This window comes from Hippocampus guttulatus, chromosome 14 (genome assembly GCF_054856545.1).
Source record: "Hippocampus guttulatus isolate MCC_2025c chromosome 14, RoL_Hgut_1.0, whole genome shotgun sequence".
Taxonomy (NCBI): Eukaryota; Metazoa; Chordata; class Actinopteri; order Syngnathiformes; family Syngnathidae; genus Hippocampus; species Hippocampus guttulatus.
In genome coordinates, this window is record NC_141274.1 from 7,881,644 (window position 1) to 7,909,485 (window position 27,842).

At 45.3% G+C, this 27,842-nt stretch overlaps 1 protein-coding gene across 6 annotated transcripts in view; it reads right to left on the bottom strand.

The window, feature by feature from the left end:
• Nucleotides 1-2,212: 2,212 nt before the first annotated feature.
• Nucleotides 2,213-27,842, bottom strand: part of mtcl1 (microtubule crosslinking factor 1) — a 28,682-nt gene continuing 3,052 nt past the window's right edge. Inside the window, exons 2-16 of one of the 6 annotated variants that reach the window (XM_086128510.1) lie at nucleotides 25,587-25,811; nucleotides 25,232-25,390; nucleotides 18,180-18,233; nucleotides 16,235-17,566; nucleotides 12,708-12,833; nucleotides 11,370-11,474; nucleotides 10,687-10,914; nucleotides 10,274-10,387; nucleotides 9,693-9,860; nucleotides 8,517-8,792; nucleotides 8,018-8,326; nucleotides 7,475-7,554; nucleotides 5,791-7,219; nucleotides 4,847-4,978; nucleotides 2,213-3,199 (exon numbers count right to left, since the gene is read on the bottom strand). In XM_086128510.1, the coding sequence (XP_085984636.1) occupies nucleotides 3,008-3,199; nucleotides 4,847-4,978; nucleotides 5,791-7,219; nucleotides 7,475-7,554; nucleotides 8,018-8,326; nucleotides 8,517-8,792; nucleotides 9,693-9,860; nucleotides 10,274-10,387; nucleotides 10,687-10,914; nucleotides 11,370-11,474; nucleotides 12,708-12,833; nucleotides 16,235-17,566; nucleotides 18,180-18,233; nucleotides 25,232-25,390; nucleotides 25,587-25,811 (4,929 nt within the window). In that variant the 3' untranslated portion in view covers nucleotides 2,213-3,007. Of the gene's footprint in view, nucleotides 3,200-4,846; nucleotides 4,979-5,790; nucleotides 7,220-7,474; nucleotides 7,555-8,017; nucleotides 8,333-8,516; nucleotides 8,793-9,692; nucleotides 9,861-10,273; nucleotides 10,388-10,686; nucleotides 10,915-11,369; nucleotides 11,475-12,707; nucleotides 12,834-16,234; nucleotides 17,567-18,179; nucleotides 18,234-25,231; nucleotides 25,391-25,586; nucleotides 25,812-27,842 lie in introns of all 6 variants that reach the window. The other 5 variants (XM_086128509.1, XM_086128514.1, XM_086128513.1 and 2 more) reach the window with 5 other exon arrangements.

A 27,842-nucleotide genomic window follows, 5' to 3' on the forward strand; every position in this document is an offset into this window, starting at 1 on the left:
CTGCTCATCTCTTGTGTGTTACTTTTACATTTCATCTCTGTCTTTATTTAGAAGTTATACTTTTCTGCGCAGTAACAGGTTCGGAATACAGTAGTGAGGGAAAGTGTTTGGTTTTGGAAAATTTAAAATCACAAGATTTGACACACACACACACACCTGTTAACTACATGGATTTTTCCTTTAGAGAAAGTGCAAGGCTTTTTAAATGGCTTGTTTTGTTAATTTCCTACTTCGAAGTCAACATGTTTGATGATTCAGCTTTGCTGAGTTCTGTCACAGTCGCCCTGTTTCGAAGGATGCATCAGTGTGACCTTCACACAGTGGCGGGCCGTGCATTTCAACCGTAGGCCTTCAGTGACGTCACATACATTAACACCATACAGTATAGGCTCGTCAAGCAGCACTTAATTTCAGGAGCATTTAAAACCATCAGGTATGCATTCACAATTAAGAGCAGGAAACTAAATTTAGAGATATTGTCAAAAATAAAAAGATGATTTAAAATACTAAATAAAATGCCACCCAAATTACGCTGTGTGATCTTAAACAAGTCTGTCCAATAAATTGCACAATGTCGCAGTTTCATATAAGACACCAACCAAACAATAACAAAACAAACTATTCTTTGAAAATAAAGTAAACAGATCATTTGAATTTTGAGAATCGGCTATACAATAGCAAATAACTGACGATGTTGAGCAGCTGGGATTGAACGAACTTTAGTGCACGAAGGTGACTACAATGCGCCATTATAAATTGCAGGTGAGCAGATTTATTTGATACATTTTTGTATCTTTGTCATTTTATTTCGTTACCATTAATTTAATACTAACGAAATAAAATGACAAGAAGAAATGTAAAATAAAATTCATTTACTCACCAATGTAGTGCCTGTTCACTGAGCTGCACATCTCCGCGAGTGTCCCCAAACGTTTTCAAACGCGCCGTAGTTTGTAAGTGCCCAGCCGTGCTCTGAGGTGTCCTTGCTGCCTTGGTAAAACAACTTAAATGGGTAAATCCAGTGTTGCTCCAAACACCAAATCGGTCCGTTGCAAGCAATAGGCATTCCCAGCAGTACAATCCAATTTGCAGCGTTTCTCAGAGGCTGTGAGCCACGGGTACCGTTCATAATTGCTCGTCTGAAAATGACGGACAAACCCTTTTCCTTGCTGGGACAGGCTAGCTCGCGCAGGAGTTAGGCGACCTCTTCGCACAATATCCAGCTTTTCGTGAAAGGTCCGTCTTGAAAATTGTGTGGAAAGTAGTTCTGCAACCAGATCAACGTCTTCTTCTTCGGCCATTTTGGGTTAAAATGCAGTGATGGCTTCCTCTGGCAGGCGCTAATCCAATCACCGAACGCGCACGTCCAGTCTCGACGTAAGGCATTCTCGCTGGCCCCGGTGCGCAGACTCGTGATCTGATTGGCTATTGCAACCTGACTGTGCCCGTTCATTTACAGCGCACAGGGGCCTGCTGAAGGCCCCGAGCAAGTTTAATTTACCTGGCAACACAAGATAGATGAAATATGATTGGTTAAAAACTCTACCATAATAAATAAGTTATTTATCGACTAAGTGGAAATAATATGACGTAAAGAAAACAGAGAATAATTTTGTTTACATATTTATGAAAATAAAATAACATGAATTAAATTTATGTTATTGTATGAATGTTTAGGCCAGCAGAGAAGGCCTTGCTGGTCCTGAGGGTCCGCCACTGCCTTCACATGATGAAGGTGGTCCTTTTTATGGCTGCTGTGCCATCATATCGGTGTGCGTGCGGCATATTTCGAGTGCATCAGCGGGGAGCGGGGAGCTCTGGTGAATTATTTAATAGAATCGGTGGGCTCCTCTCAGTGCGGATGCAATGAAGAGTCCCCCCGCCGGCGCCAGCGGCGGCTCCAAGGATGCAGCCGCGCTCGCTGAATTATTCATGTTGGTAACTTAAGAGTGCAAGAGGGCATGCGTTTTTTTTTTTAATCTACTGCCCGAAAACGGCTGGGATAGGCTACAGCTCGCCCACTTGTGAGGATAAGCGAATTAGAAAATGAATGAATGGAAACATATTTGTGTTCGTGCGGACCTAATAAAACATTCTCGATTTCCACGTTTGTGTTATTCTGATTTAAATCCTCTGTTGGGGAGCTAAAGCCCAACCAGACCCCCCCCCACCCCCCAAAAAAAATTATAATGAAGACAATCAGATACAGCGATCTTGTAAATACACATTCATGTTTAATGACATTAATCGACTATTTATATAAGACTATAGATTGTTTTCACATAGATTCTCATCTAAAACATTCTTTTTTCTTTTTATATCCAACACATTCTGTGCAGACTTACGGGTTTACAAATGCCGACAGGTTCAGTATTCCACTATAGAATCCCCCCCCCCCCCATTTTTTAAAAATAAAACCACACAAACATTTCAGTATAACGCGACTAGTGCTCATCTTGTACGTGCACTAAAGTGCTAGTGTCATGCAAATATTGGACGGATAACTGCCTCGCGCAGATGCATAATTCGTTATTCTCTTCACCCGTGTTTTCGTTTTTGAAAAGGGAAATACAGACGACGGACAACCTTTACGGGCGGCGGTAAAATGACATCATTTGCTGCTTCGCACCACAGAAATGGAAATTTTGATATAACGCAGTCTGACATTCAAGTGAGAAATGGGAACTATGCACGCCAACACATTGACCAGTGAGGAACTGAAAAGTGGGAACAGGCACCTCGGATGGACATTTAGTATGGACGAAAGATGAACTCAAGTCTGAAGAGGCACCTGACATGAAAATGCAGTTGTGATGATTTGTACTACTTTGTTGGAGATGATTACAGTACATTTCAAGAAGTTGTCTTATTTTTTTTTCTCCCCCCTGAGGGGTCAGCTGGTGTTTCTCAGGTGACCAATGAGCTTCTCAGTCTTACTTTGGGGAGTGAGTGAATGAATGAAATGAATGGGTGGGGGGCGGCTGACGTCAGAGGTAGAAGACGAGCGTCATGTTGATGCGTCGCCTTCCGGGACGCTCACGAGCCGTCCCGGTGGCGGGAAGGTGAACCTCCTCCCGAATGCCAAAGATGGGGGCGGCGAGAAGTTGGCCCAGCGCGAGGGGGGGCGGCGGTTGGCCGGGCGAGCCGGGCGCAGGAATTGGGACTCCAAGGGCGGAGCCACAGGACAGCGAGGGAGGTCCTGTGGATGGCAAAGATGGTCCAGAACCCATGAAAGGATGACAAAGGACGCAAATGTACTAAAAACATGACTTGGCCACTCACAACTAAAATGGGCTAACTCCTTTTTTTTTTGTCTTTTTGCAGGAAACTGATTTCAAGTTTTATGACTGCAATACAAATCTGGGAACAATGATCACTTATTTTATTTTAGGCATGTGTGTATCCCCCGCTGATAGGCTTTTAAAAAAGTCCCTCAAACACACGGGAGTCAATCTAGGAGGGGAAAATGGACTCCGTGTGAAGAACTCCCCCGACAACTCCCCGGTCGACTCATTCCCATTCATGAAATATTAACATTTTTGTGAACAATGTTGTTGTTATAAATATTTGTGACAGTTTTTTCTAAAGAAAAACGTTTTTAAAAAAAAAAAGAATATTTTCCCAATTAAGATTTTTTTTGTCAGAATATCATATAGACAGACAGATTTTTTTTTCTTTTGTCCATTTAAAAAGGGGTGTGAAAAAGCAAAACATGGAGTTAATCGTTGAAGCGTGCTGAACTGAAGTGCTGAAGTCTGGAATCCTTTTTAAGACTCGAAAGCGTATTTTCCCGGACACCGATTTGACTCAATCGGTTCCCGTGTTGATTTCAGAAGACAGTTTCATCAGTACAAAATGGTGGTAGGAGTGCGCTTCACATTGCCCGCACAACAACACAGACCATGCAACTGAACACTGAAAACTACAAAACGTGACCCACAAAGGGGGGGGGGGGGGAAATCCACCTTAAAACACCTTTACGACCTTTGACTAAAATTACGTTTAAAGCACATTTTTGTCAATAAATAAAAATCTTTCTTCTAAGCAAAGGCCAGCGATGTGTCTTAACATGGACTTTTCCACTCACAGTGTTGAGTTAAATGATAACAAATAAGATGTTGAATACTTCCCATTGTCTGGAACGAGAAGATGAGGGTAAATATGGGAATAAAATAAAGTTAATTAAAAAAAAAAGACATCAAGTGGAGCACGTCACAACCTGTCATGAAACGTGTGATAAACACCCCAAAGTAAATTTGGAATATTTTTTGAAGTTTTAAAGGACCATACTGCAGTGGCTGTGTATCGTGTTGAGCTCCAGAGAACGCTAAGAGTCCCGCGGGCAAAATTGTAGCCACAATTTATTGACATGATATGGAAAATAACACTGCAGTCAGATTTTTGGGGAGGATTTTCATTATTTTCGAACAAATTGTTATTTTGGTGAAGAAAAAAAGATTTTCTGCAAAATAAAGCCGTAATTTTTCAAATTCTGGCTGTGGCCCTGTCGGTGGAGAAAGATCATTTGAAATACAAAATGCGTTTTACAAGCGTGGTCACGGAATGAATTCTTGAATGAAGGCACAACTGTAGTACATGTTGCAGCCCCCCCTCTAAATGAAATCATATACAGTTGAATAATAGTACAAATTTGGACATATTAAGACCCATGTTGTATGGTAGCAAAACACCAGCATGGTCCTTTTAAGGGGGACTGATGTCACATGTGAACCTTTGCCCTCATTCTGCCCGTGGCCCTGTGAAGCATGCATTCAAATGATTGACAAGGTGACTGATCCATAATGGGGATGGTGTTCCATGTGGCTCGGAGGAGGAGAGAACTTACATCGTGGAGACTTACAGTCCCCATGGAGTTGTTAGTATGACAGTGTGCTTCTGGAGCAAAGAGGGAGGGAGTGGAGGGGGCCGGGGTGTGGGGGGGTTGAGGCAGGGATAGACAAACCAGGAAGGGGTTAAACTGAGGAGGAAGACGAGAGGGTGACCTGGGATTATAAACAACAAAAGTGCTGGCGCAGGTACAGCCAATCATGATGCTGTAAAAGAGTCGCTTTAGAAATCTTCAAACCGCACAATAATAAACATACTGTTCAATGCAGAACTGACACCATCCCGTCCTCTGAGGACAATAAATCCAGTGGATTTTCTCCCCAAAGCTTGATAGCATCATAAGATTTAATGGCAACGTCGATTATGAGTACATCTACGCAAAAGTCATGCCCGAAGTCTGCCATTTAAAGTGGCCACTTTGGGGTCATTTTACCCTTTTCCTCGGCTTCTTAAGAACAAACTCAGAGCAATTTGGTTCGATTGCTACCAAATGTGAAGCTTGTATCTTAGATGGATGATGCTGACATGACATGCTGCCTAAATGCCTGCTTTAAAACAAATGTTTAAAACAACTCCACAAGGTCAGAAATTCACGATGCATCCGTGATGATTGATTCTTCTTAAAGGGATTATCCGCAATTTTATCAAAATCATTTTGGGCCTAATCCCAAATTATGCTGAACCGTGATACTCATTTGCAAGCATGATCCCTTTCATATCTCAGCTGAGCCGACACATTCATTTGGTCGGGAGAAGTTTCAGCATTGCATTCAAGTGAGACTTAAGTCCCAGCAAAGATCATAGAAATGTTGGGCCTAAAACTAAAATAAGAACCCCAGAATCTCCATCTACTCAAACACAGATACCAGATCCTCGAATATCACTTGGACGTATTTCCTTGACATCTATTCCGAAATAAAAAGGGCTCTGGCCTCTATTTACCTCCATGCATCCAGGCTGTGCTCTCTCTGGGTCGGCCATCTTGCTTCCTATTCCTCCTGCCTGCATCCTTCTCTCGTCCTGCAGCTTTTTATTGAGGAGGCGGGCGGCGTTTTCGGCCAGCGTGTACCCCGGGGGCGCGGAAAGGTCCTGTCGAATGCTCACTACTTCGGCGTTCCGGTCCCCCTGTGTCTCCACTATCAGCTGCACGGGGCTGGGGGAGCGGCCCCTGGCGCTCCTGGGATCGGGGCTGGGCTCGGGGGCAGTTGTCGGGCGGGAGCGGCTGGGGGACTTGTTGAACTTCTGCATGGCGTCGTGGACGACAGGCGTGTGGTCGATGATGTTGAAGAGGCTGGAGAGACCGTCGTTGATGGTGGTGTGGACCGGGCTGTCCCGTGTGGTGGTGGAGCGCGCCCACGCCGATTCGCTGTTGCCCTTCTGGGGGGTTGTAGGGGTGGCGGCGCGGCTGGTGTTGGGCATCTCCGCCTTGTTGGATGAGGACATCTTGCGCTGAAGTTTGGGCGAGCCGTACTTTGGCGAGCAGCAGGGCCGCTCAAATTTACTCTGGATGACCGGCGAGTACTGGACCTTCCTGGTATTCCGCGATGGGGACGAAACGGGGGTGCCGCCTCCTTTTGGGGTGAGGCAGCGGTGGGGGCTGTTGGTCAGGTTCCTCAGCGGGTCTGTCTGCAGACCAACGTTGATGGTCTGCATGGTCTGAGTGCCTCGCGTGGTGAACCCGTTGGTTTGGCAGGCTATGTCATGGACCACGGGCCCCGCTGGGGAGCGGATGGCGTTCCTGACCGAAATGGCCACCTCCTTCATATCATCGCTCATGTTCCGAGAGAGCTGAAGCTCCAGCGAGGAGGCGTAGCCCACCGTGGGGCAAATGGGGGACTGGTTCGGAGAAGTCCTTAATCCCCCCGCTTCCAGAAGACCACATGGCCACCTTCCACCGGTGAATACCTCATCCGACACGCCGGCCGCCTCTCCGTCGCCTCTCGCCTTGATCCCCTTTGTGTAAAGGAGGTCAGAGTCTGGCTCTGGACCAGGTCTGGTGGGGCTATGGAGGACGTGGACCCCATACGCGTCTTCTCCCGCACCCGCCCGACTGTTAAGTGTGCTGGTGGTGGTCAGGCTGGCGCTGGTAGTGAGGAACCAGGAGGCTGGTTGGAAGGACTCCATGACCGGTTCGACTCCCTGCGTCTCTGAGGTTTTGTTGGTCCATGCATCATAAGCAAAGCTGGCGACGGTGGATGACGACAAGTCCCAGCCCTTATTGTTGAACTCCTCAATGTACTTGAGGTCATCTGGTGAAAGAGGAGGAGTGACGTCGTCTTGGCCTCGCTCGCTATGGCGCATCTTGTCGGGGAGGAACGGTGAGCTGTCCATCAGACGCTGGAAGTCGCTCATGGAGCATACCGACTTGGCTCTGGATGCAATACACACAAAAAGATTCCAAAACCGTCATGATTCGGGTCACCAAGGTGTCTACAATTAAAACGGATTTCCACCTAAAATGTTTGCTTCTTGACCTTAGCAGTAGAGTAGAACAAAAAAAAGAAAAATCCTGGACCCCTGGAAGTATTACCCTTCTTGTAGGGTCTTCTAAATTACTCCGAGTTGAAATGCACTCAAAGTCATCCTGGTTTAGATGTCAATGTTGCATCCGCAGACGCAATTTCACCTGAGCAAACTACCGCCGCTCATCTCTTCATCAGGGTACATCTCCGGCGCTCCTTCTCTCTCGGAAATCACATCGAGGGCCTAGAAGACAAAAATTGTCATCACCATCCATCCAGTCACGTTCTAGACTCTTAATATTCCTCAATATTGTGAGGGCTGCTGACTAGAGCCCAACGCAATCCAAACCCTGGCCTGGCCGCTTGTCAATTAAAGGAGTGCCACAAAGAGGATACAATGTTCACAGGGAAGTTGGAGTCCCATCAGGCTAATTTATAATGTTTTGACCAGAATCTCTAAGTAGTTACATACAGACAATTTAGAGTCTGTCTTTCATCTCTACATCTATTTTCCAAAACTTTATCCTGTTTAAGGTCGCAGAAAATCCAACTGAATTGGTCGCGACCTCATCGCAGGGCACATTCACACCTACAGTTACTGAGCAGACATTAACTCATTCACTCCCAAAGACGTTTTTAAACGTCTTTTCACACTTGGTCCAGGTACTGAATGAGTTAAGGACAAGCTCCAAAGCTACACCTTTTACCTCCTTCATGCAGGGGAATCGCTTCTCACTCTCCAGCCTGCAGGGCGGGGGGACCTCCAAGCTGGCGAGGGGATCCAGAGAAAGCGCATCCAGAAAGGGGCTCTCGGTCGGGCTTCTCAGCCTCATGGCGGCAGCCCCGCCTTGCTCCGCCAGCAAGGTGTCCGAGTCGGAGAGGGAGCGGGCAGGCAGGACCGTGATGGGTGCAGTGGACCGCGGGGACTGCGGAGAACGTGGGCAACGCGGGGAGCGAGCACCGTTGCATGACCCGCTGTCCTCTGTGCCCTCGCCTCGTCGGCAGTTCAGCTCCCTCTGCAGCTGACACAGGGACAAAAGTATTGAAACTGTTTCTGAATAATGCACAGTTGTTTCCTGTTATGTTCCTGAGTAATTAATGTAGATGATAAAACTCCACATTTCAGAGCGGCTTTTGATTGTGAGCGTGAGGATATGCGGCTCGGGTAATGCATGGATGAAAATAAAAAACAAAATGACTCCTAACCCTCTCCATCTTGTGATGGAGCTCGCGGGTACCGCCATCCCACTCCAGCCTCTGCCGCTCAAAATGTTCCAGCAGCTCAGCCCTCTCGCGACTCCATCGCTTCTCGCCATGCTGCAGCCTCCAGCGGAGGTCCAGCGAGGTGTTGTGGCTCTCGGCCAACAGGCGGCGGTGCTCCTCGCGCTCCTGCTTCAGGGCCCACTCGGGGTCTCGGGATGACGTTTCACTTTCGAGCCCCTGAGCCTGGCCTCGCGTTCTTCCTCGTGCTTCCTCCTCCACCTGCGCGACACGGGTGGTTATTACTCAACTGTTGTACTCGTTTTGCTACCAGCAGATTATGATACAAATAAAGCGGGCCTTCACAAACTGGGGCGCATGCTTTCAGTGTGCGACTAGTGAGATCTGCCCAGGTGTCCAATTTATCAGTTTTTCAAGAAGCAAGTTGTTGTTTGGCCAATTCTTTTGCACCAATTATTTTAAAAATAATTGAGTGGTACTCTCATTTGAAGTTTATCAAACTAAACATCAGACAAAGGGAATTACATGATGTGATTAACGCCCATGTGTGCCTTAAATTGACCGCTGACAACGAAACTGTTAATACTGTGCAGGCCAGCAGAACAGAGAGCAGGATGCTACTCGAGCGAGCTAAGTCAATTAGCTCCCATGAAGGCGCTTGTTGACCTCGATGCGGCTCCGTGGAAGGATACGGAGTGTGGGAAACCGCGCAGATTATAAGCGAGCCCAGTTGGATAATCACCCTCCTAAAGTCCCCGAGAAAAAAAATGCTTAGTTGGTTCCCATTGCTGCATGTTATCACGCAAGCGCTGAGAACAGCTGTTTTTTGTACTTTTTACATGATGTCCTCAAATGCGACATCATGTAAATCATCACTAGAGAGAGAGCTATGGGTATGGAAAATGGGCCATTTGCACAATACAACAATAATGTGGCCAAATAAATCATGATTAAGAAAAAAAAATCATCATTATTTGTTAGGAAATATAAAATGGTTATCATTATAATAAGTTATTCAAAGATTTCTTTTTCATACCTTTAATTTGAGTGGCTATCCTACCAATTACGCTCCAACTCCACAATGACAACATGGTCAGGGGTTTTCTCGTCGCATTCGGTCGCTTTATGGTTGAGCCCGGCTGAGAGGCCATCTGCGCGTACCTGAGCGATCTGGCACTTCATTTCGGCCCATTTCACCTCCCAGGTGGCTTTGTCGTTTGCGTAGGCCTGTTGCAGTTGGCAGCGCCGCGCCTCTTCCTCGCAAAGCTCCTCCCGAAACTGCTCCAGCAGGGTACGCAGTGCCTGCAGCATTCGCCGGTTCTCCCCAAACTACAAACATGTTGGGGGTCAGTAATAATTAAACAAACAAAACATTTTTAAGGAACATTTTATCATGGTTAATGATTGTGTATCTGCAAAAGGAAACAATCATTAAAACTTTCCGGTTTTAAAATCATCCCTTCAAACTGCTGATCCTCTATTTTTCAAAACCAATTTAATTAGTGTCTTGATTTGTTTTCATTTCTTTAGACGACGCCACGGGTTAAAAATATATACATCTGGCTTTTAAAAAACCTACAGGCAATATCCAAATAAAAAACAAAACAGACTTGGGTGGTTAGCTAGTGATTGACAACTTTGTTCCATCTCGTCCTGTTTTTGTGGGAAATTTAGATCTTTGTTTCAGGATTTTGGTCCTTATTTTCCATCGATTTGGTCCACAGTCCAGTTTTTGGGATTACCTGATGCTGGTACTGCAGATGTCCACTGGGTGACACTGACGGGAGAGCAGACTTGTCGGCTTCCACTTGCTGCATCATCCCACCCAGCTCAGAGACACCCTCTGACTTCTCTACCTGCATGGATGAATAAATATCACAAAAATGTTCACAACACCAGAATGATCCTGCAAAATAGTTTCTACAGACCCAAAATGCCTCACACACAATTGCTAAGACTGTGGCTCTCCCTTTACACGTGAGGGCATTACACTAAAAGCACAATGGTCCCTTGAGATATAATTTACTCATAACCCAAATTATCTATTCCCATTGAAATAAGCAGAAACGCCACTAATCGGTTCCAGCATTCCACCCCCCCCCCCCCCCAATTCCTGCTGTAACACTTCCTGCCAAATAATGTTCAGGCGGCTCACCTCCGGCTGCGCGCCATCGTCGGGCATGGCGCCGTCCCTGCTTCCAAGCCTCCAACGTGCCAGGATGGACTTGAGCTTCATGTAGAAGATGGCCGTATTGCGTTGGAAGAGGCGAACTTCTTGCTGTAGTGCAGATCGCTCCTGTGCCCAGCACACCTCCGGAGCCTGCAGGAGGCCTGGCAGCTCCAGACGCGGGCGCTGGGGCTCCGGATGCAAGCCCTCGTCCTCCTGCCAAAACAAAGAGAATGGACACCGTGATCGAAATATCGCATTTCAACATATACGTATTGACACATAGTCACTGTGAACTGGAACGCCGCTTATTGCAAAAGACAAGGGGACGCCGAACTGCTAAAAGCTAACTGCTAATGGGCATTGGCTACCTGCTAATGACTCCACATGATGTAAGATCATTTTTGACGCTGCTAAGTAAAGAATTCATACTCGACTCGAGTCGAACAGACTCTTTGCATTCTCCTCGCTTCATTCACGCTTCTTACAGACTCAGACTTTGCATGCCTCAGTAAGTGCTGCTGTTTTGGTTAGCAACTGATCGCAAATGGAATCTAATGTCAGCGCGTAAACTAGGAAGAAAAATAAGTAACCGAATATAAAATGGGAGGCACAGAAGCCTACGGAGTGCTAATAACACTTTTTTTTTTTCATGTCGCAAATGCTCATACCTGCGGCAGCGAGACGACCGGAATGTCCCGTTCGTCCGTCGCGACTCTCATCCGTCGGTCAAGATCGAGACGAAGCTGGACGTCGACAGCAGGCGCCTCCGGCAGCTGCATGCAAACATAAGTGAGATGTTTATCACATGTGACTACGCCTAACATTTTGAGAAAGACCTTCAACTCTTCTGTTGTTGCAGTTAAACTTGACCTGTTTTCAATATTTGAAACTTTTAATGAACATTTTAACACAAGGCACTTCATTTCACCCGAATTTAACACACCATGTGCAGATTTGTCTTTTTTTTGTGGGTGGGTGGGGGGTTAACTGGAAACATGCAGCAGGTCACGATGACCCGTGGCATTTTTTTTTTCTGTAGCAAAGAAACAGGCATAACAGGCGAATTAAGGATAATGATCCTCAGGTTTGAGGTTTGGAAACGCCACAATTTGAGCTGGTGTGTCGGTCAAACGTCGGCCACGCAAGATCAGCACTAATCCCGGACTCAATCCCTCCCCACCTCTCGGATTACGGAAGAAGCGCACACAGATGTGCTGTAATTGTTACATCACGGTGACCCTATTGTACTCTTGAAGTGAACTGACACTGTAAAAAGGTGATTGAGCTTCTGATGAAGAACGGTGAGTCACTACACAAAGAGGAATATAAATAATCCAGTTTTCAGAAACCCATTTAAATGTTACATTTAATCGTTTTTTTTAATGTCATATTCATATTTTTAGGTCCACACATTATCATATTTTAACATGGTGGCCCAGGCGTATGTTATTAACCTAACTGTGGAACGTACGACGTGATAATACATTTATTGGGGCGGGGTTGGGGGGGGCAGGCCTTAATTTCTATAAATGCATTTAACCACAATAATAATAGATGATAGCTGTACTTTTAAATATTTTTTTAAACAAAATATGTGTATTTTTAGGAATGTATATTCTAAAAATCAATGATATGTTTCACATAGTACATTTGACAATAAAGTTTAATCCAATTAAATCCAATCCAATCCAAGACCTGTAATTAAAGGCGCCTAATTATACAATTTATTTTTATATAAATGTAAATGTTTGAGGGAAAAAAAAAAATATATATATATATATATATGTGCACGCTATATTTTGTTTTTTGTTTTTTTTTAAATACAAATGCTTTTAAAATGCATTTGGGAGAGAATTTAAAAAATATATTTCTTTGATTTGAATTTGATGGGCTATTGAGAAAATAATAACAGGGGTCCAAGTTCCCACACAGTCCCACAGGTCGAAAGGGAAGGGATAGAGGAGGTAGAGGGGATCAAGTAAAGGGGGGGGGGGGGCGTCACTGACCTCTGTTCTTAAAACCAGTGGTCTGTGGTACCTAGCGAGTCCCGCAGCACCTCCCCTGCTCTGGTTGTAGGGCTCCACGCCTCGCTCCTGTCCTACGCGCCACTCCAGCTCATCCCTCTGACCGGACTGTGAGTGAGGGGGAGTGGGTGGGGGTCCGGGAAGTGTACAGGAGGGTATGGAAAGGGGGTGGTGGAGGAGATTGTGGTGATGTGGCAAGTGGACAAAAAAGACAAGAGGACAACAAAGCGGGTGAGGAAGAAAGACCTCCAGCGGGACACAGAAAGAAAAAAAAACAGTGAATGGGCTGATGAATAAGAGCGAAAAGGGCAAACTGGGGGCAACTAAAAAGACAACAAACGGACTAGAGTAGAAAAAAGAGCGCAAAGAGGAAGACCAACTTAAAGATGATGGCATATGACAGAGATGAGAACAGGATAAGAATGAGGATGAACAAAATGACGGGCTGGAACATCTGAAGGAGGAAGGGGGCGGGTGAGAAGGACGAGGAGTTTAAGGTGGTTCGGGGTGGAAAGAATGCAGAAGACTCATTATGAAGCGCATGCAATGACGGACACGTGAGTCCAAACCAAAGCAGCTGGCTTGAGAAATAACCATGGCAAAAAAAGGTGCAGTGCGACAAGCGAGCCCGCCAATAAAGGTGGTCAGGAACAACAAAATGGCCGCTCAACATGCTTGTGTATTGTACAAAGCAGGGAGATAGCGTTAAAGTCAGCTTGTTTTGCAGGTTTCATTTTAAAAAGCGCCACCATGGTATTTAGAAGGAAAAAAACATTCTTGACACAACAACTTCAATTTCATTAAACTCCCAAAGAGCCAGCATTCACCATTTGCAAACTCACAATTTTTTCAGAAAGTTTGCAGCTATTCAGTTGCTCCCTCCCAGATGATCAAAAAGGGTGCAAAAAGTGCCAAACTAAAGAGAGAGGCCTTTTCTCAGTTTGAAAAATGGCGAGTGCGGTCTTGTGAATTCGCTAAGTATGGTCTTCCTAAGAACGTAGGCAAGAACATTCATTCTCAGAATGAGTCTCTTTGAAAATGAGAATGGCTGTGAACGGTGTTAACTTCCCCACTGAATCTGATGGAGTTCCGTGATAGCAGCCTAAAATGCATCATGGAATATTTTCCCAAGCCTTAATAAGAAAGTAAAGTAAAGCTTGTTTTTATTTTACAGCTTCCAACGAGTATACATGCCAGCGTCCTGACATTACTGGTGCATTTATTATTATTTTTTGTAATCAAATAATCTGTAAACCATTTATTTTGAAGGGTAATGTTGTAAAATGAGTTTAAAATACTCAATCATTTGGGTATCATCGTTTGTGGTCTCTTTCACTTTAAACTATTCAAATAAGTCATTCTAAACATTTTAGGAGGTTCACTGTACCATGAGTGGATGTGTCAAAAAACTTGTATCAGAAAGTAGGCTTGCTAGCTGACAAATGAATCTACCCGACATTTTTCACTTTGATGAATTCATTCTCTGTTTTTGATGTTTGAGTCACTATGGAAGCATTACCCCTGCCCAAGAACCAACATTTCGCTCCCATCATATAACGTTATGCTCGTTGAACCAGGAAGTAGCCTCCTAGCTAACTTAGCTCCTCCTAGCTTCTACCTTTGATATTTGAGTCATGATGGAATCGGCCCTCCTTCAGCAGGACACAAATGGTAGAATCTTAACTCTGTGTCAGTCATTCTCCGTGAATCAGAAAGTAGTCCGCTAGCTAACAAATAGACAGACAACCAAGCCCAAAAATACGCTGATTTATGATTCCATTCATTTTCAGTTTTTTGACATGAGAGTCACAATTTTAAAAAACGCCCTATCTTCCCCCAGAAAACAAATGGGAGTGTCCTATGTCCATCTGTGCTGTATGTTACACATACAGTACATTTGACAATAAAGTTGTATCCATCCATCCATCCATGAACCAGGAAGAAGTCTGCAAGCTAATAAACAGAGGGACAAGAAAGCACAAACTCAATTGACTCCACAACTTCAGATGGTCTCTTTTTGACTTTTGAGGGTGGATCAGTACCCTCTCCAACATGAGAAAATAAATGGGAACGTCATATGTCCTGACGTCATTCTCCATGAACCAGGACATAGCCTGTGTGCTAGCCAAACACAAATATTCCAGTGACTTCACCTTTGTTCGAAGGGTTTGTCTTCTTTTTTTTGTTATTTGACTCATCACGGAATTGTTTGCCCCCCCCCCCCGCCTCAAAAGAAAATGATACCATCTTGTTGTTTTGAGTCCTTTTTGAACAAAGAAGTGCCCTGCTAAGGTATGACTGGACAAACAAGCAGATAAATATGGTGATTCCCCACCCCTCTTTTCTTCAACCCTGGCAGAGGTCAGACTGACAAAAGACCTGAATGTTTCAAACTTGTGAGAGCTGCGAGTGCAGAATCCACCCAGCTCCACCGGGACTCAGCCAGTGAGCTGTGCAGGAAGAGGAGGACGAGGAGTGGGAGGGTATGAAGGCAGCTTCCCTTCTCGGCCTGGGCGGTTGGAAAACATTCGGAAAGCCAACAAGCTCCCTTCATCATGCAGTCCTGCTTTAGAGCCTTTTTTCTTTGCCAACACACAACGTGATGTTTGTCTCCTTGGTGACAACGTACAAACACAAAACAGTGACGCCCATTAAGAGCCACAGAGATAAGAGGCAGGCCTGTTCGGAAGCGATCCACCATGCACTCAAGTGAAAAGACGCTCGGATCGCGGCCAAGTGGGCAGGCAGTGCGTGCGGGCGGCAAGCAAAGCGGCGCTCTACGGGGAGCATGTGCATGGAGATGTAGATGGCGATGTGGCGGCGGCAGGACGTGATAGCGGAGGCGGGGCAGATGGTAGGCGATGCCAGTGTGGTAGAGCTGGGTGGCTCCCAACAGGCTTCTAAACATGATTCTTCTGAAGACCTCGAAGTTAACTGAATGGACCCCCTTTTACCACGGCGAATCCTCAAAATGATCAAACATTGACAAGTAATAAACACAACAAGGCAAAGAGTACCATCTCACCACCTGGCGAAGAACCGTCTTTCACCAAGTAGCCCATATTTCTATTCATTTATTATGACTTCTAAGGTTACCCTCAACTTTTTGTGGGATCCTGGTGGCCTGATGCCAGACAACCACTTAGATCTCCCTTGATTTGGACGGAAATGGACATCTAATGTATGGACACTGAAAGGTAGGTTGTTAAATCGACATAAAGCAGATAATTGAGAGGAGTCATTTACAACGACAGCAGTATTAACAAAACATAATGGAATCATAAAATCTCAATTTAACGTAAAAAGTAAATATTTAAAACAATCGCAGTCCAATGGAAATTGGACTTGATTGACCTTATTTTGTTAAAGGTTCACGGGTAAACTGGAACCTAAACCCATCTGACTTTGGGTGAGAAGTGGGGTAGCCCCCTGAGACAATAATGCCATGTCCTAAGGCAAGGTGAAAGCCAACAATACAGAAATGGTACACTATACCGAACTGAAATTACCTGGATGTCCGTCATCAGGTCTCTCCCAAAATTGCCGATGGGAGAATCCCGGGACATGGAAGTGACCGTGGATAGGAAGCTGCTGGACTCTGTGAGGTTTGGCATCGGGGACAGGTCATCTGTTCTCTCCCTCAATCCATCCAGCTTCTCCACAAAGATGTGCAGCTCGGTGCGGAAAGCCTTCATGCGGGTATTGATGGTGTCCAGGACTTGGGAGTCACCTCCTCCCTGAGAACCCTCCGCTATCGTCACCAGAAGCCTCCCTTCCAGGATCAGACTGTCCGTGTCAGTGATCAGACGGTCCACAGATTTGCCGAGTCGATCTGCCTCTCTTTTCACATTGGCAAAAGATTCTCGTTCCTCCCGGCGGCGGTTGGCGAGTTCAGCAGCGCTAAGGTCGATGCCATCCGACGGTCGGATACTTCCAAACCCCGAGGTGGTGGTGGTTTTCTCAAAGAGGTCTTCGGAGTCGCTCTCTCCGCCGATGGGGCCCTCCCTCTTGGGTTGGAGGAGAAGGAGTCGCCCTGCTTCCTCGTCTTCGGCTACTTCCCGGCGGCCGGCGTCACTGTCTGCGTCGCTGTCTCGCGGGCTACCAGTTCTCAGGCCCAGGTGCGCTGCCAGGTCGCAACGCTGGACGTTGGACAGGAGAACTCGGTTCTCGTATTGAAGCTTCATCACTTTTCCGCTCAGGTCGTTAATCTGCATCCTGGCTGATTTCAGCTCCTCCATCATCATCCCTCCACTGGAGCCATTACCAGGTTTAAATAGTCCTCCTTCCCCACCGTCCTCGCCTACCAGCCCGGAACTGAACTTGAAGCGGTTGAGCTCTGAAGTAAGCTGCCTGTTGTGGTCCTCAATCTCGGAGATGGAGCGACGCAACAGTTCCGCTTCCTCCTCTACGAACTGGAGGTGACGGCGGAGCTCGCCGGCTGACTCGAGCACATCGCCGCCATAGGGTGATGAGGGCATGCTCGAGAAAGGCTCCCTACCGAAGCAGTCTCGTTCGTACTGGCAACGGATGTCATCGTTTTCGGCCCGCAGGCTGCGGTTTTCAACCTCCAACTCCATGATCTTCCTTCCCAGAATGTTAGCCTCCTCCTCCACCAGTTTGAGGCGCAGTCGCAGCTCCGCCTCGCGGGTGGAATGAGGGCCACCGCCGGAGCACTCAGCCAGGGGAAGGGGACTGTCCACGTCTCCGTAGACCGACTTGTACTTCTGTAGTTCCTGCTCCAGTTCATCTTTCTCACGGCCCAGCTTAGCCATTTTTTTACGCATCAGGCCGGACTCCTCCTTGGCGAATTGGAGCTGGCACCTGAGGTCAGCGCTGTCGTCCTAGTGGCGAGAAACTCAATTAGACTTATATAGACATATTTTAAATCCATTCTGTACCTCTTTCAGACAGAGAGCCCACAAAATTCCTGGAGAAAAGCTGCAGCACAAGATTGAGCTTTTTTTAAAAAAAAAAAGCGCACTTGGCAATTTGGTGACTGAAATGCCGCAAACTCCCCTTTCTACCTGTGCTCGCCTACAAAAATACCCAAAGAGAGAAAACAACACCCATACATACACACTTTCCGCCCGACTTATGCTGGGCACCAAAATAATACCCGATTTGCAAGAAAATAGGGCCCCAAGTGTCAAGTGTTAAACTTGTAATGTTTCTAATACTAGCTCAGAAATCAGGGAATTTGCTGACTTCTCCTCGGGTACAATCTATAAGTGAAAATATTTATCAATAATAATAAAAATTAAAAAATATATAAAATTTATAATAATAATAATAATAATTATTATTATCATTATTATAAAGTCCATATGTTTAAAAAAACAAAATTATGAACAAATTAAAATAAATAACATGAAATTCAGTAAATGAATTCAAACTGAACACGAATTTAATTTGATAAATAAAATCAAATATTTTATATAATTGTTTTACATATACCTGGCTGGTGGATTTCTTGTCCTTAAATGAGCTCCCTCGTCGCCTCAATGCAGTCTGCAAAACACCCCCCAAAAAACAAAAAAAAAACCCCAAGAGTGAATCAGGACTTTTCATAACAAACCAACGCATTAGATTCTTCGTCCGGTATTGACTGGAGGAAATGAGAGCAATGGATGACACTCAGGAACAGAGATCCGCTTGAGATTTTATCAATAATAATCCTGTAAAAGACGGGAGGCACCAGAACATTAATCCTCGCCGAGAAGCTTGCGTAACATTAAACATTTCCGTCGTCAGGTCAACGTCTGATGATGGATGAAAGTCTTTCATGTATTTAATGCAAACCAGGGATGAGACTGTGACCATGGTCTGAGCCTGCACCATCGTTTTCAAACCTTCTTTCAGGCCTGGTGAGGAACATCTGGATGACTTTTTTTTTTCTTTTTACTATTAGATTTAGTTCCTCTGAAGGCCACTTCCGACACCTCGAAAACCTCATGCATATGCATGTAAAAAAGTGTGAATGACAATAAGGTGAATTCTTCTTCACTCATGTCTTAGATTGGTTAAAATTCCAACAGAAGGGTTAGGCCCCAGTTCGTCATCCAAAAAATAAATACATCAAAAATAAACCTTGACTCAGTCAGTGGCTCTGCGGCAGGGGAGGAAACGTCCACCTAGCAACACGACCAAAACATGAACTCAAACTGCGCGGGGCCTGCGACTTACTTTACCCATGCAAAAAAAAACACACAAAGAATTGATTTCCCAATTACAATCCGTCCAGAGGAACATTAATTCGCCCAGCATCTATTCATTTACATCCCTTCAGTCTTCTACACCCATTGTTATCTATCCATCCATCAACATCATGCCTTCCAAAGGTCCAATTTAATTTCCAAGAGAAAACAAAATGTTTAGCGAAGACACAGTGGGTCACACGACCAAGCCGGCTCGCGTATATTCACTTTGACGCCCCGCTGAGCGTCTCCAACACCACTACTGTTCTAATTCCTCGCCACGGTGACAGAGCTAATCTGTCTGTCTGGGTAGACGCAGGATTAGACAAAGCTTCGTGATCCCTGACCAACGCCAAGAAAGACATTGTTTACTGTAGTATATTACAAAAGTTTAAAATTCATAGTGTTCCTGCTCTGAATGTTCAATAACCCTGAAAATTTTGAAGAGGATGGGCTGAAATGTGAAATCCCTTTGACCTTAGCATTAGCTACTGGTGACATTATGATCTAAATCATTCAAAATCAAGATGTTTCTGGCTCGGAAAGCTCAATTATCAATATAAAGGTTGAAGAAGCTGGCCTGAGATGCAATACAAGAAAAAAGTGACAAGCTAACGTACTACAACTTTCATCTCGAGACAGGTACCTCCATACATCTATTTTCTACGCTTTTGCTACAAGGTACCTCCCTAATTCAAAATCAGGTTATTGCCTCAGAAAGGCAAAGAGCAGCCAAAGGTTTGAAGACGGGTTTTACTTTTCACCCCAACTACCTCGGCGCCTTCAAATTAGCTTGTAGCATACAAACCAACAAGTAACATCGTCAGCACTACCGCGGGCTAGCTTGTCAGTGTTGCCTCCAAACGTGTGTGGAAGACGAGAGATAAGGAGGACACTGCAGCAGCAGGAGTGTTGTCGTTGCAGTCCGCTAATGGGATTTAACGGGGGCGTGGGGAACGCTCCCCGAAAGGGGGCGGGATGGCCGCACAAAAGGAGCTTTTGAGGGCGGCTGGATGTAGATAAAGCTCGCCTCTAAGACTCACGCACAACAGCGGAATAAATGTCGCTATAAATTATTCTGAGGCCGATTAGCAGAGTCGGATGCGGACTCTAATCCATTTCAGTAGATTAATTAATACCCGCTCACGCATTTGAGTGAATGTAAACTCTACTCAGATCATTGGGGCCCAAGCATGCGGTGCGGTTGTTTCATCTTTATTAACCGTACCCCAAATAAACCGCCAGCATAAGGGATTCCCGAGCTGAAAAAATGGCTTCACAAAGGGATGCGAAATCTAACAGTAATTTCTATCATGAGCAGAGGCACAAAAAATTATTGAGGAGGTGATGAAATAAAATGAAACAGTCAGCCATTTTGGTTCAAAACAGACATTTTAGGGTCACTTAAATCCAATTCAAAATCTCATTTAACAACAGACATTTAGCCTGATTGCTACCAGATTTGTTTAACAGGCTGATGGGCAATACTAAACTGTGAAGTGTTTTGCGTTTTGGTCACTGCTTGTGGGTGGAGCGTGGCAGTAAAGTTTGCTGACTTTGCTGATTCGAAGAAATCGCCAGGAGGGAGGATTTCCCATACTCCAAAAACAATTTCACATAGAAGCGCCAAACTTACCAGTAATATCTATCATATGTAGACCTACAAAAAAATAAACATCCCAAAAATCCATGGTACTCTCTCTCTCTCTCTCTCTCTCATACCTAAATATACACTCCAGCAGGTTCAGGTAAAAGATGCAGTGAGACTGAAATTCAATATTATTGATGCAGGTGCACTAGTGCAAGAAAGCTGGCTGTGTTTAAATATAATGTCATGTCTGTGTGTGCATGTGTGTGTGTTGTGCGTACAACATCAGAAGAGATAACATTTCTCAGCGAGACAGGCGGGATGCTGCATTCCCGAGGTCGCTTCAAGGTCAGGCCTACCCCACACCCTCCGCAGGGGAGGAGGCAAGCGTCTTGTAAACAACAGGTCCATGTCGCTGATAAAATGCGAAGTCGTGAAACCGAGTTCACGTGAAATCAAACCATGAAAAATTACTCGATGGATTTGGTGTTTCCTACTGTATGCTTGTTTGTGGCCAAGTGGGATAGAAGTTATTAGGGATGATGAACATCCACCGGCATCATTTTACTGCTTTACAAGTGTAGTCATAAAACTGTGACAACACACGGAAGTGCGTTGAATAAGTGAGAAGTGTGTGTGTGTGTGTGTGTGTGTGTGTGTGTGTTTGTGCATTTGTGGATACACATTCATTGACACAGCCCATTAAAGCACCATTGTGCCAACCTCTGTTGCGTGTCGGCTCCCCAGCTCGGGTCAGCGGCGGTTTAGCGAGGTGAGGTGATGTGCGAGTGTACCCTCTCTGGCTCCCACACGCACACACACACTCTGATGGAGTCGCCACATACACACGACACAGCAGGCTGCGCATGGGAAACTCAACCACCACAAGGCAACAGGACATTTTGTCAGAACTAGTAGGCATAACAAGTGGGAATTTCCCCAGAAAGGAACTGAGACGAGTAGATGACATCATGGCTTTTCTTTCCACAATCTCATTTTTGGGCCTCTTCCATAAAACAAGTCACGTGTGTGTGTGTGTGTGTGTGTGTGTGTGTGTGCTAGCCGACTCGTCCTTGAATGCATCATGCCGGTCGCTAAATCGGCAGACAGCATGACTGCCAAGCGTTTGATGGCATCTCACGGTGCCTTCGCCGCATGCTGGTACATTTGAGCGCCGACAGTCATGAAGTTAATTCAGTGGAATGAAGAACTTTTTTGTGGCTAAGTCAAGAGAAACGTTTTCAAAGTTTTGAAATGATAAATGTCTGGAAATTTGAGAAGCATACGGAGGATTAAGAAAAATTTTTAAGTAGCAGACTAAATTTATCAAGATAAGAGCCGACTAGAAAGATAAATGAGTACTGTTATTTAATAACGTCTTCAATCCACTCTCCATATCCTCTCCACTGTCTGGGAATTAAATTGAGATTTTCAGAAACACTGAAGTGCTAGCCTGACATCGAGTTTGAAGATCGCTTGAGAATTTGGGACAACTTGCCATTATGTTTACTTTGGGACATGATGAAAATGTAATCATCCTAATAAGAAAAGACAGACGTGGTCAGAGCATCATGACGCAACCAGAACTGTGGCCCGTGGAATCTCGTCTCAGGAGGTCACGTCTCAAGCGTCACCGCGAGCTGTTGTCATGACCGATCATCAGCTGGCGGGCGGTCTTCGCTGATATTTGAACTTGTGGCTACAAAGCCCTTTCTTTAAAATCTCCAGTGACATTGCATCATTGGGGATTTACTGTCCAATGCTAACTCAAAGACACAAACGAGCATCGCAGATGCCTTGGCATGGGTCCATGCTTTCATGAATGACATTACAGGGCAAACAGAGGCGCTGTTAATTCACCCCCCCCCCCCCCCCCCCACCCAACTCATTTTGCTGTCAAAACAACAAAGGTCATTTCAGCCAACCAGAAAGCAGAAGAAAGTCACTTGGAGAAAAGACCACATCATGGAGCAAAGGCGGACTCATTATAATTACTCCCCGCCCCCAAATCTGTTTTCAGTGTTTTATTGTGTCCAAAAAGGTCCAAACCAATAGAAGAATAGCAACGGGCGCCAGACAACAGAGGAAGTAACCCTCTGTTGTCTGGCGGTGCAGGTGGCTTGAACTTGAAGAGTGTGGGAGAGCGGCTGTCGGGTTGTGGTGCATCCAGCCGGTTGATAATGGGGTCGCCCTCGTAGCCCCCACCCCGCGCCACCCGCTTCTCTTGCGTGTCCCATGGCTCACAATTAGTCGCTTAACGAGGCGGGAGGGGCCTTGTGGTTGGAGAGTGGCGTGGAAATTAGCAAAACGGAAAACAGAGACGGTGGATTCTGCCGGGAAACTGTGGGAAACGAGTGGCATCAAACTCATCAATCGAAACAAGAAGTATAAAAAGGATACTGAACATATGCACGCCATTGTCAACAGTAAAAAAAACATTTAAATTGTGGAATAACATGCCACTTTGCACGTTGTTTGCCATTTCTGGTCAATCCTCTGCACATTTTTTCAATGCATTAAATATGACATTCTTTTTCTTTGTAGCCCCCTCGTTGTCCAATGTGTGTCTATTGTCTTGTATCGAGTTTGCACACGTTAGGTCTCGTGTTGAAAATGTTGTCATAAAAGTGAAATAAAATTTTCTGATATTTTGCGTTTTTTTCCAAGCTCAACTAATTACACACTACCAATCAAGCCACATGTAAAATTAATGAGGCCTTCCTTTAAGTAAACAACAGCAATGGAGGGAAATACACCCCCCCGCCCCCCGTTTGCTTTATTCTGCTCCGTTATTTGTGGTCTTTTCCGGAAGTGACTTTCTTCTGCTTTCCCGTTTGCTAAAATAGTATTTCACTGAACTGTCATTGGATTTATTGTGCGGTGATTTCAGGTGAAACGAGCAAGATATTTTGGCGAAGTTGTATGTAGGCTATGGAGGGGGTGGGGGGGAAAGAAGCCCGGCGTACGCTTTGAAGCGGTCTCCAACTCGCTGTACAGTAAGTAGCTACCAGAGGAGCCTCAACACTTGAGATCCTGCCCTGCCTTTATAGTTGAATGAACCCATTCTCTTTTTCTTACGCTCCTTTTTTCCTCTTCCTCCTTACTCGAAGCAAACCCGGAGCTTTTCATTCAAAAGATGACAAATCCATATCGGCGAGCAGCAAGGCTCCTTCATGGGAGCTTTTCATTCAAAAGATGACAAATCCATATCGGCGAGCAGCAAGGCTCCTTCATGAGACCCAATCACTTCTCATCCAATCCTATCGTTCTGATGCCATCACTACGATTCCATTTGTATCCGGGATTTTCCTATGACATGTGACGTATTAACAAGCCCGTGAAGCCACAGGATGTCATCTCCCGACATTTATTTTACGAGATAAGGCTCAACATCAACAGGCCGCACAACCTCTCAAACCAGCTTGTAAATCCCAACATGTAAAACAATGCGACAGTTTCACGTCATCCCGCGTGCCTTTGTGTCAAGACAACTCTATGTCATCCCACAAAAAACTCCCAGACGTTAATTTGAATTTATGTCTACCTTCAGGTCACTGGGATAAAATATCGTATGACAAACCAGTCCCTAAAAAGTTTATGTGATGATGTGGCGCTGTACTGAATTATAAATGCTCGACGTGTATTTATGTTCAAAGGGATGATGCGTGCGGTGTATGTGTGCCACTGCGGCAGGGAGTCTCGGCATTCATTGGTGGAGTCTCACACACACGTACACACACACACACACACACACACACACACACAGCAGCACATGCTAACTGGGTCAATGAGATTCCCTCGTGTTCTTCTACCAGCTTTTGATAAGCAATACATGCTCAAATTTGAAATGGTCATCCAATTTGCGAGCTATATGCGCCACATGCACAGATCTTCTACACCCAAGTGTGGGCAAAGTATGGCGCGCACGCAACGCACAAGCCCGCGTCATGTATGTGTCATTTCATGTCTTCAACGCGGTGACGACTCACGTAAATAGCAATGGAGGAAGGAGAGAGAGAGAGCGAGAGATTCACGTTTTAGGTTTGTGTCAGAGAGAGAGTTTGGGGGACCAGAGAGAGTGTTTGTTTTTGTGGGACAAACGTTAAGGAGAACCAAGCCCCAAAACCTTCCCACTTCCCCAGTCATCCTGCAGTCCCACCCTTCCTAACGTCAGCCCACGCAGGATGCAGTCGCAATGCTAAATGTTCCTCTCTCTCTCTCTTAGCAATCCACGCACACTTTATTTTCGCAAGACTACACCGGTTCCACAAATAGGCTAACTTAGAAAGAAACCCGAATAAAACTGTCGCTTCCTTGGCACAGGCAACAAAAGTAGCACAAGACAGACATTTGAATCTCATTTGTTGCTAGGCCGGAATCTGAAGGCACTATCATTCTCGAAGTGTCTGGCTTGCTGTCCACACAGACTCTCCCTCCCTGCTACTATATGTCGGGCTCTTGTTTGTTACTGGATAGGATTGATGGAGGGGTGGGGGTGTCTGTCTGACTTCCTGTCCATGCTGACTCTCCCCGTCCTTTGTCGCTGTGTAGTCAAGGGAACAGCCTAACGAGGGTGACTGTACTACTGTATGTCAATTTTTTTTTCATTGGGATTTTGGGCGTACCGAATATTGATTTCTGCCTAGAAACCTGTGGTGACATGACCTAAATATATATATATATATATATGTTGCTGCGTGGTATGTAGTCTATATTCCACTGACCTCTTTGGCCCGCTCCAGCTCGTTGTACAGTGCCTGCTTGGAGATCTCCACCTCGATGATCCTCTGCCGCAGCTGCTCGTTCTCGTCCTCGGCTCGGCTCCGCTTGTCCTCCACGCTCTCCAGCTCGTTGTGCAGACGGACCGACACGTCTTTGGCCACCTGGGGTCACATGGTCACCACGGTCAGTCTTCCGGTATCTATTTTTCACTAATCCATGACTCCATCGTAGCTAGATTTTCTTATGCTGGGTACAACAGAACTTTTACATATAGTTAATTCACTACCGTGTCACTTGTTAATGAACACAGAAGTTCATCATACATAGAGACAGACTGACACACACAAAGTCTGACACCTTGAGGTCTTGCTCGAGGCCGCGCAACAGCTCCCCGTCCACGTGTCCCGTCTGGGCGGCGCGCAGGCCCTTCTGCTCGGCCTTCCTCAGGCGGTACTGCAGGATGCGGCAGTTCTTGTTGGATCGCTCCAGCTCGCGGCGCAGCTCCTGCAGCTGGTACACCTCCTCGTCCATGTAGGTGTCGCGCAGTTCCTCCATCTCCGCCCGCAGCTCCTCCGCCTCGTCCTGCAACCGCAATGTTTTCTCATGGTCATAAGTCGGTCAGTTTACAAAGAAGCTCCACGATCTTCCGATTCCTTTTAAGAGTTTTCTAGTGAATACAGAGCTGCGATTCACAGGTCATGCTATATTCTGTGTATTGCGTCACTGGGCTCTTTGTCAGGTTGCGAGGTGGTGGTGGACCCCAAAAAGCAGGCAAGAGAGAGGAGCAGAGTGTACTTGACAAATTGTATTAAAACAGAGAAAACTCAATCCAAAACAAACAAAGTCCAAAGTATCAAACAAAAAACATGACTGAAACAAACCTGACAGCAAACAATGACCCGACACCGAGTGGTCGTGCCGGGAGTCCTTTTAAAGCAATGATTGCATAACGACCAACAGGTGTGCAGCTGCAGGGAGAGCCCTACAGTGCCACCTGTTGGTCACAAACAGAATCATGACACTCTTCGTGTAGACTGTCATATCAGTGTCATCTCTGCGCTCTTCCAATTCATTTTCAGCAACAGACTTTTCTCCACCTTCTAGCCTTGAGCATGCGGAAGCTTCATAAAAGATTGCGGCGATCCTCCTGCACTCCCACTAAGCAATTCTCAAGATGTCATCCTAAATCGCACGTGGAAGCACAGTTTGATGCCGAAAGGAGACATGAAATAATAGTGCATCCCACAGAGTTAAGACGCTTAGTTACATCATCAGTAGCGGCGCTAGCAGACCTCTCTAGTCACAAGCATGTATGAGCATGTAATCCCGAAAGGTACGCTCTCTTATATTCTAGTTTTATATTCCATTCTGCATACTTAATCAAAGCCACCACTGTCACTCATGAATTTTTTATTCATTCTTCTTCTTCTGCCAGAGGAATCACCTTTTTGAGGAGCCCCAACATGCCCAAAACTCAGGAATTTGAAAGCAAAAGTGTTTTGAGGTGTTCTCACACTTAGCCTGACAAAATTCAAAAATTCAATCAGCGGCGTCCCGTAGTCACTCCCAACACCAGATTTAATGAATGACACAAAATTTAACATCTAACATAACAGAATGTACAAGAAAGTCTCAAGGACATGTGCCCAAATGTGAACAGGGAGTCAACTATTTTAATTCAAGGCAGCCGTTTTGGGTGAATTCCAGTGCTCGTATTTTGGCCAACTACCTGTGAAAGATGCAAGCTTTTTTTTTTGCCCATACTGTCTAATTTGGGCTTGGGAATAGCGTCAAAGTTTCATCATTTCAAGGATTTGGCATTAATAAAGTCACAAGGGCCCGTTCAAATAGCTTTGCTGCTTTAATTCCTCTTTTAATCAAATTGGAATCCATTTTGTAATGCCCGTTGCTGCCACCAACAGGATCGGAGTGGAGCGGTAGCGCAGAGGTCTCCTCCATACTGGGTTGAAATTCTAATTAATAAATGATGTCAAGTCTAAACAATGAACTGCCTTCTCCCTTCTTATGCTTCCCGTTATTGATTCGATGGTCAGCTAAATGCTCTTCATCTTCGTCAATGATGTGACTTCATCCCACTCTAACTGGCAACTTTCGCTTGAACAGTGAGGAGTTCATTCAAAAACACATTTGCACATAAGTCTGCTGTCCGAGAAACGAGCAGCATTGATTCAGTGAGCTTCCTCACGAAATTCAAAGGTTTATGGTGCACTATTTTAAGTAGTGAGACACACGTCCTTAAGTGGATATAAAGTGAGGCAGACGTCATTTTCAGATCAATTCCAGTGGCATAATCAATTTGATTTCTTTCAGAGGACAATTTAAGTTAGTTGCACAACATTGCAAAAGGCTGGAAAATTTTTCATTTCATATACTGTAGCTGGAAAGCTAAGCAGTAGATGTTGGAGAATATTTAAAGTTGGACACAATTATTTTTTTTACATGCTAATGCATACATACTGTATTGCAACAAACGACAAACAAACAAAACAGCAAATAATTTTGTGAATCACTTTTTACCATTTATTATTTTTATATCATTTTATAGAATTGATTTTACCCGAAAATTTCTTGACATCGAGTTCTGCATTTTCA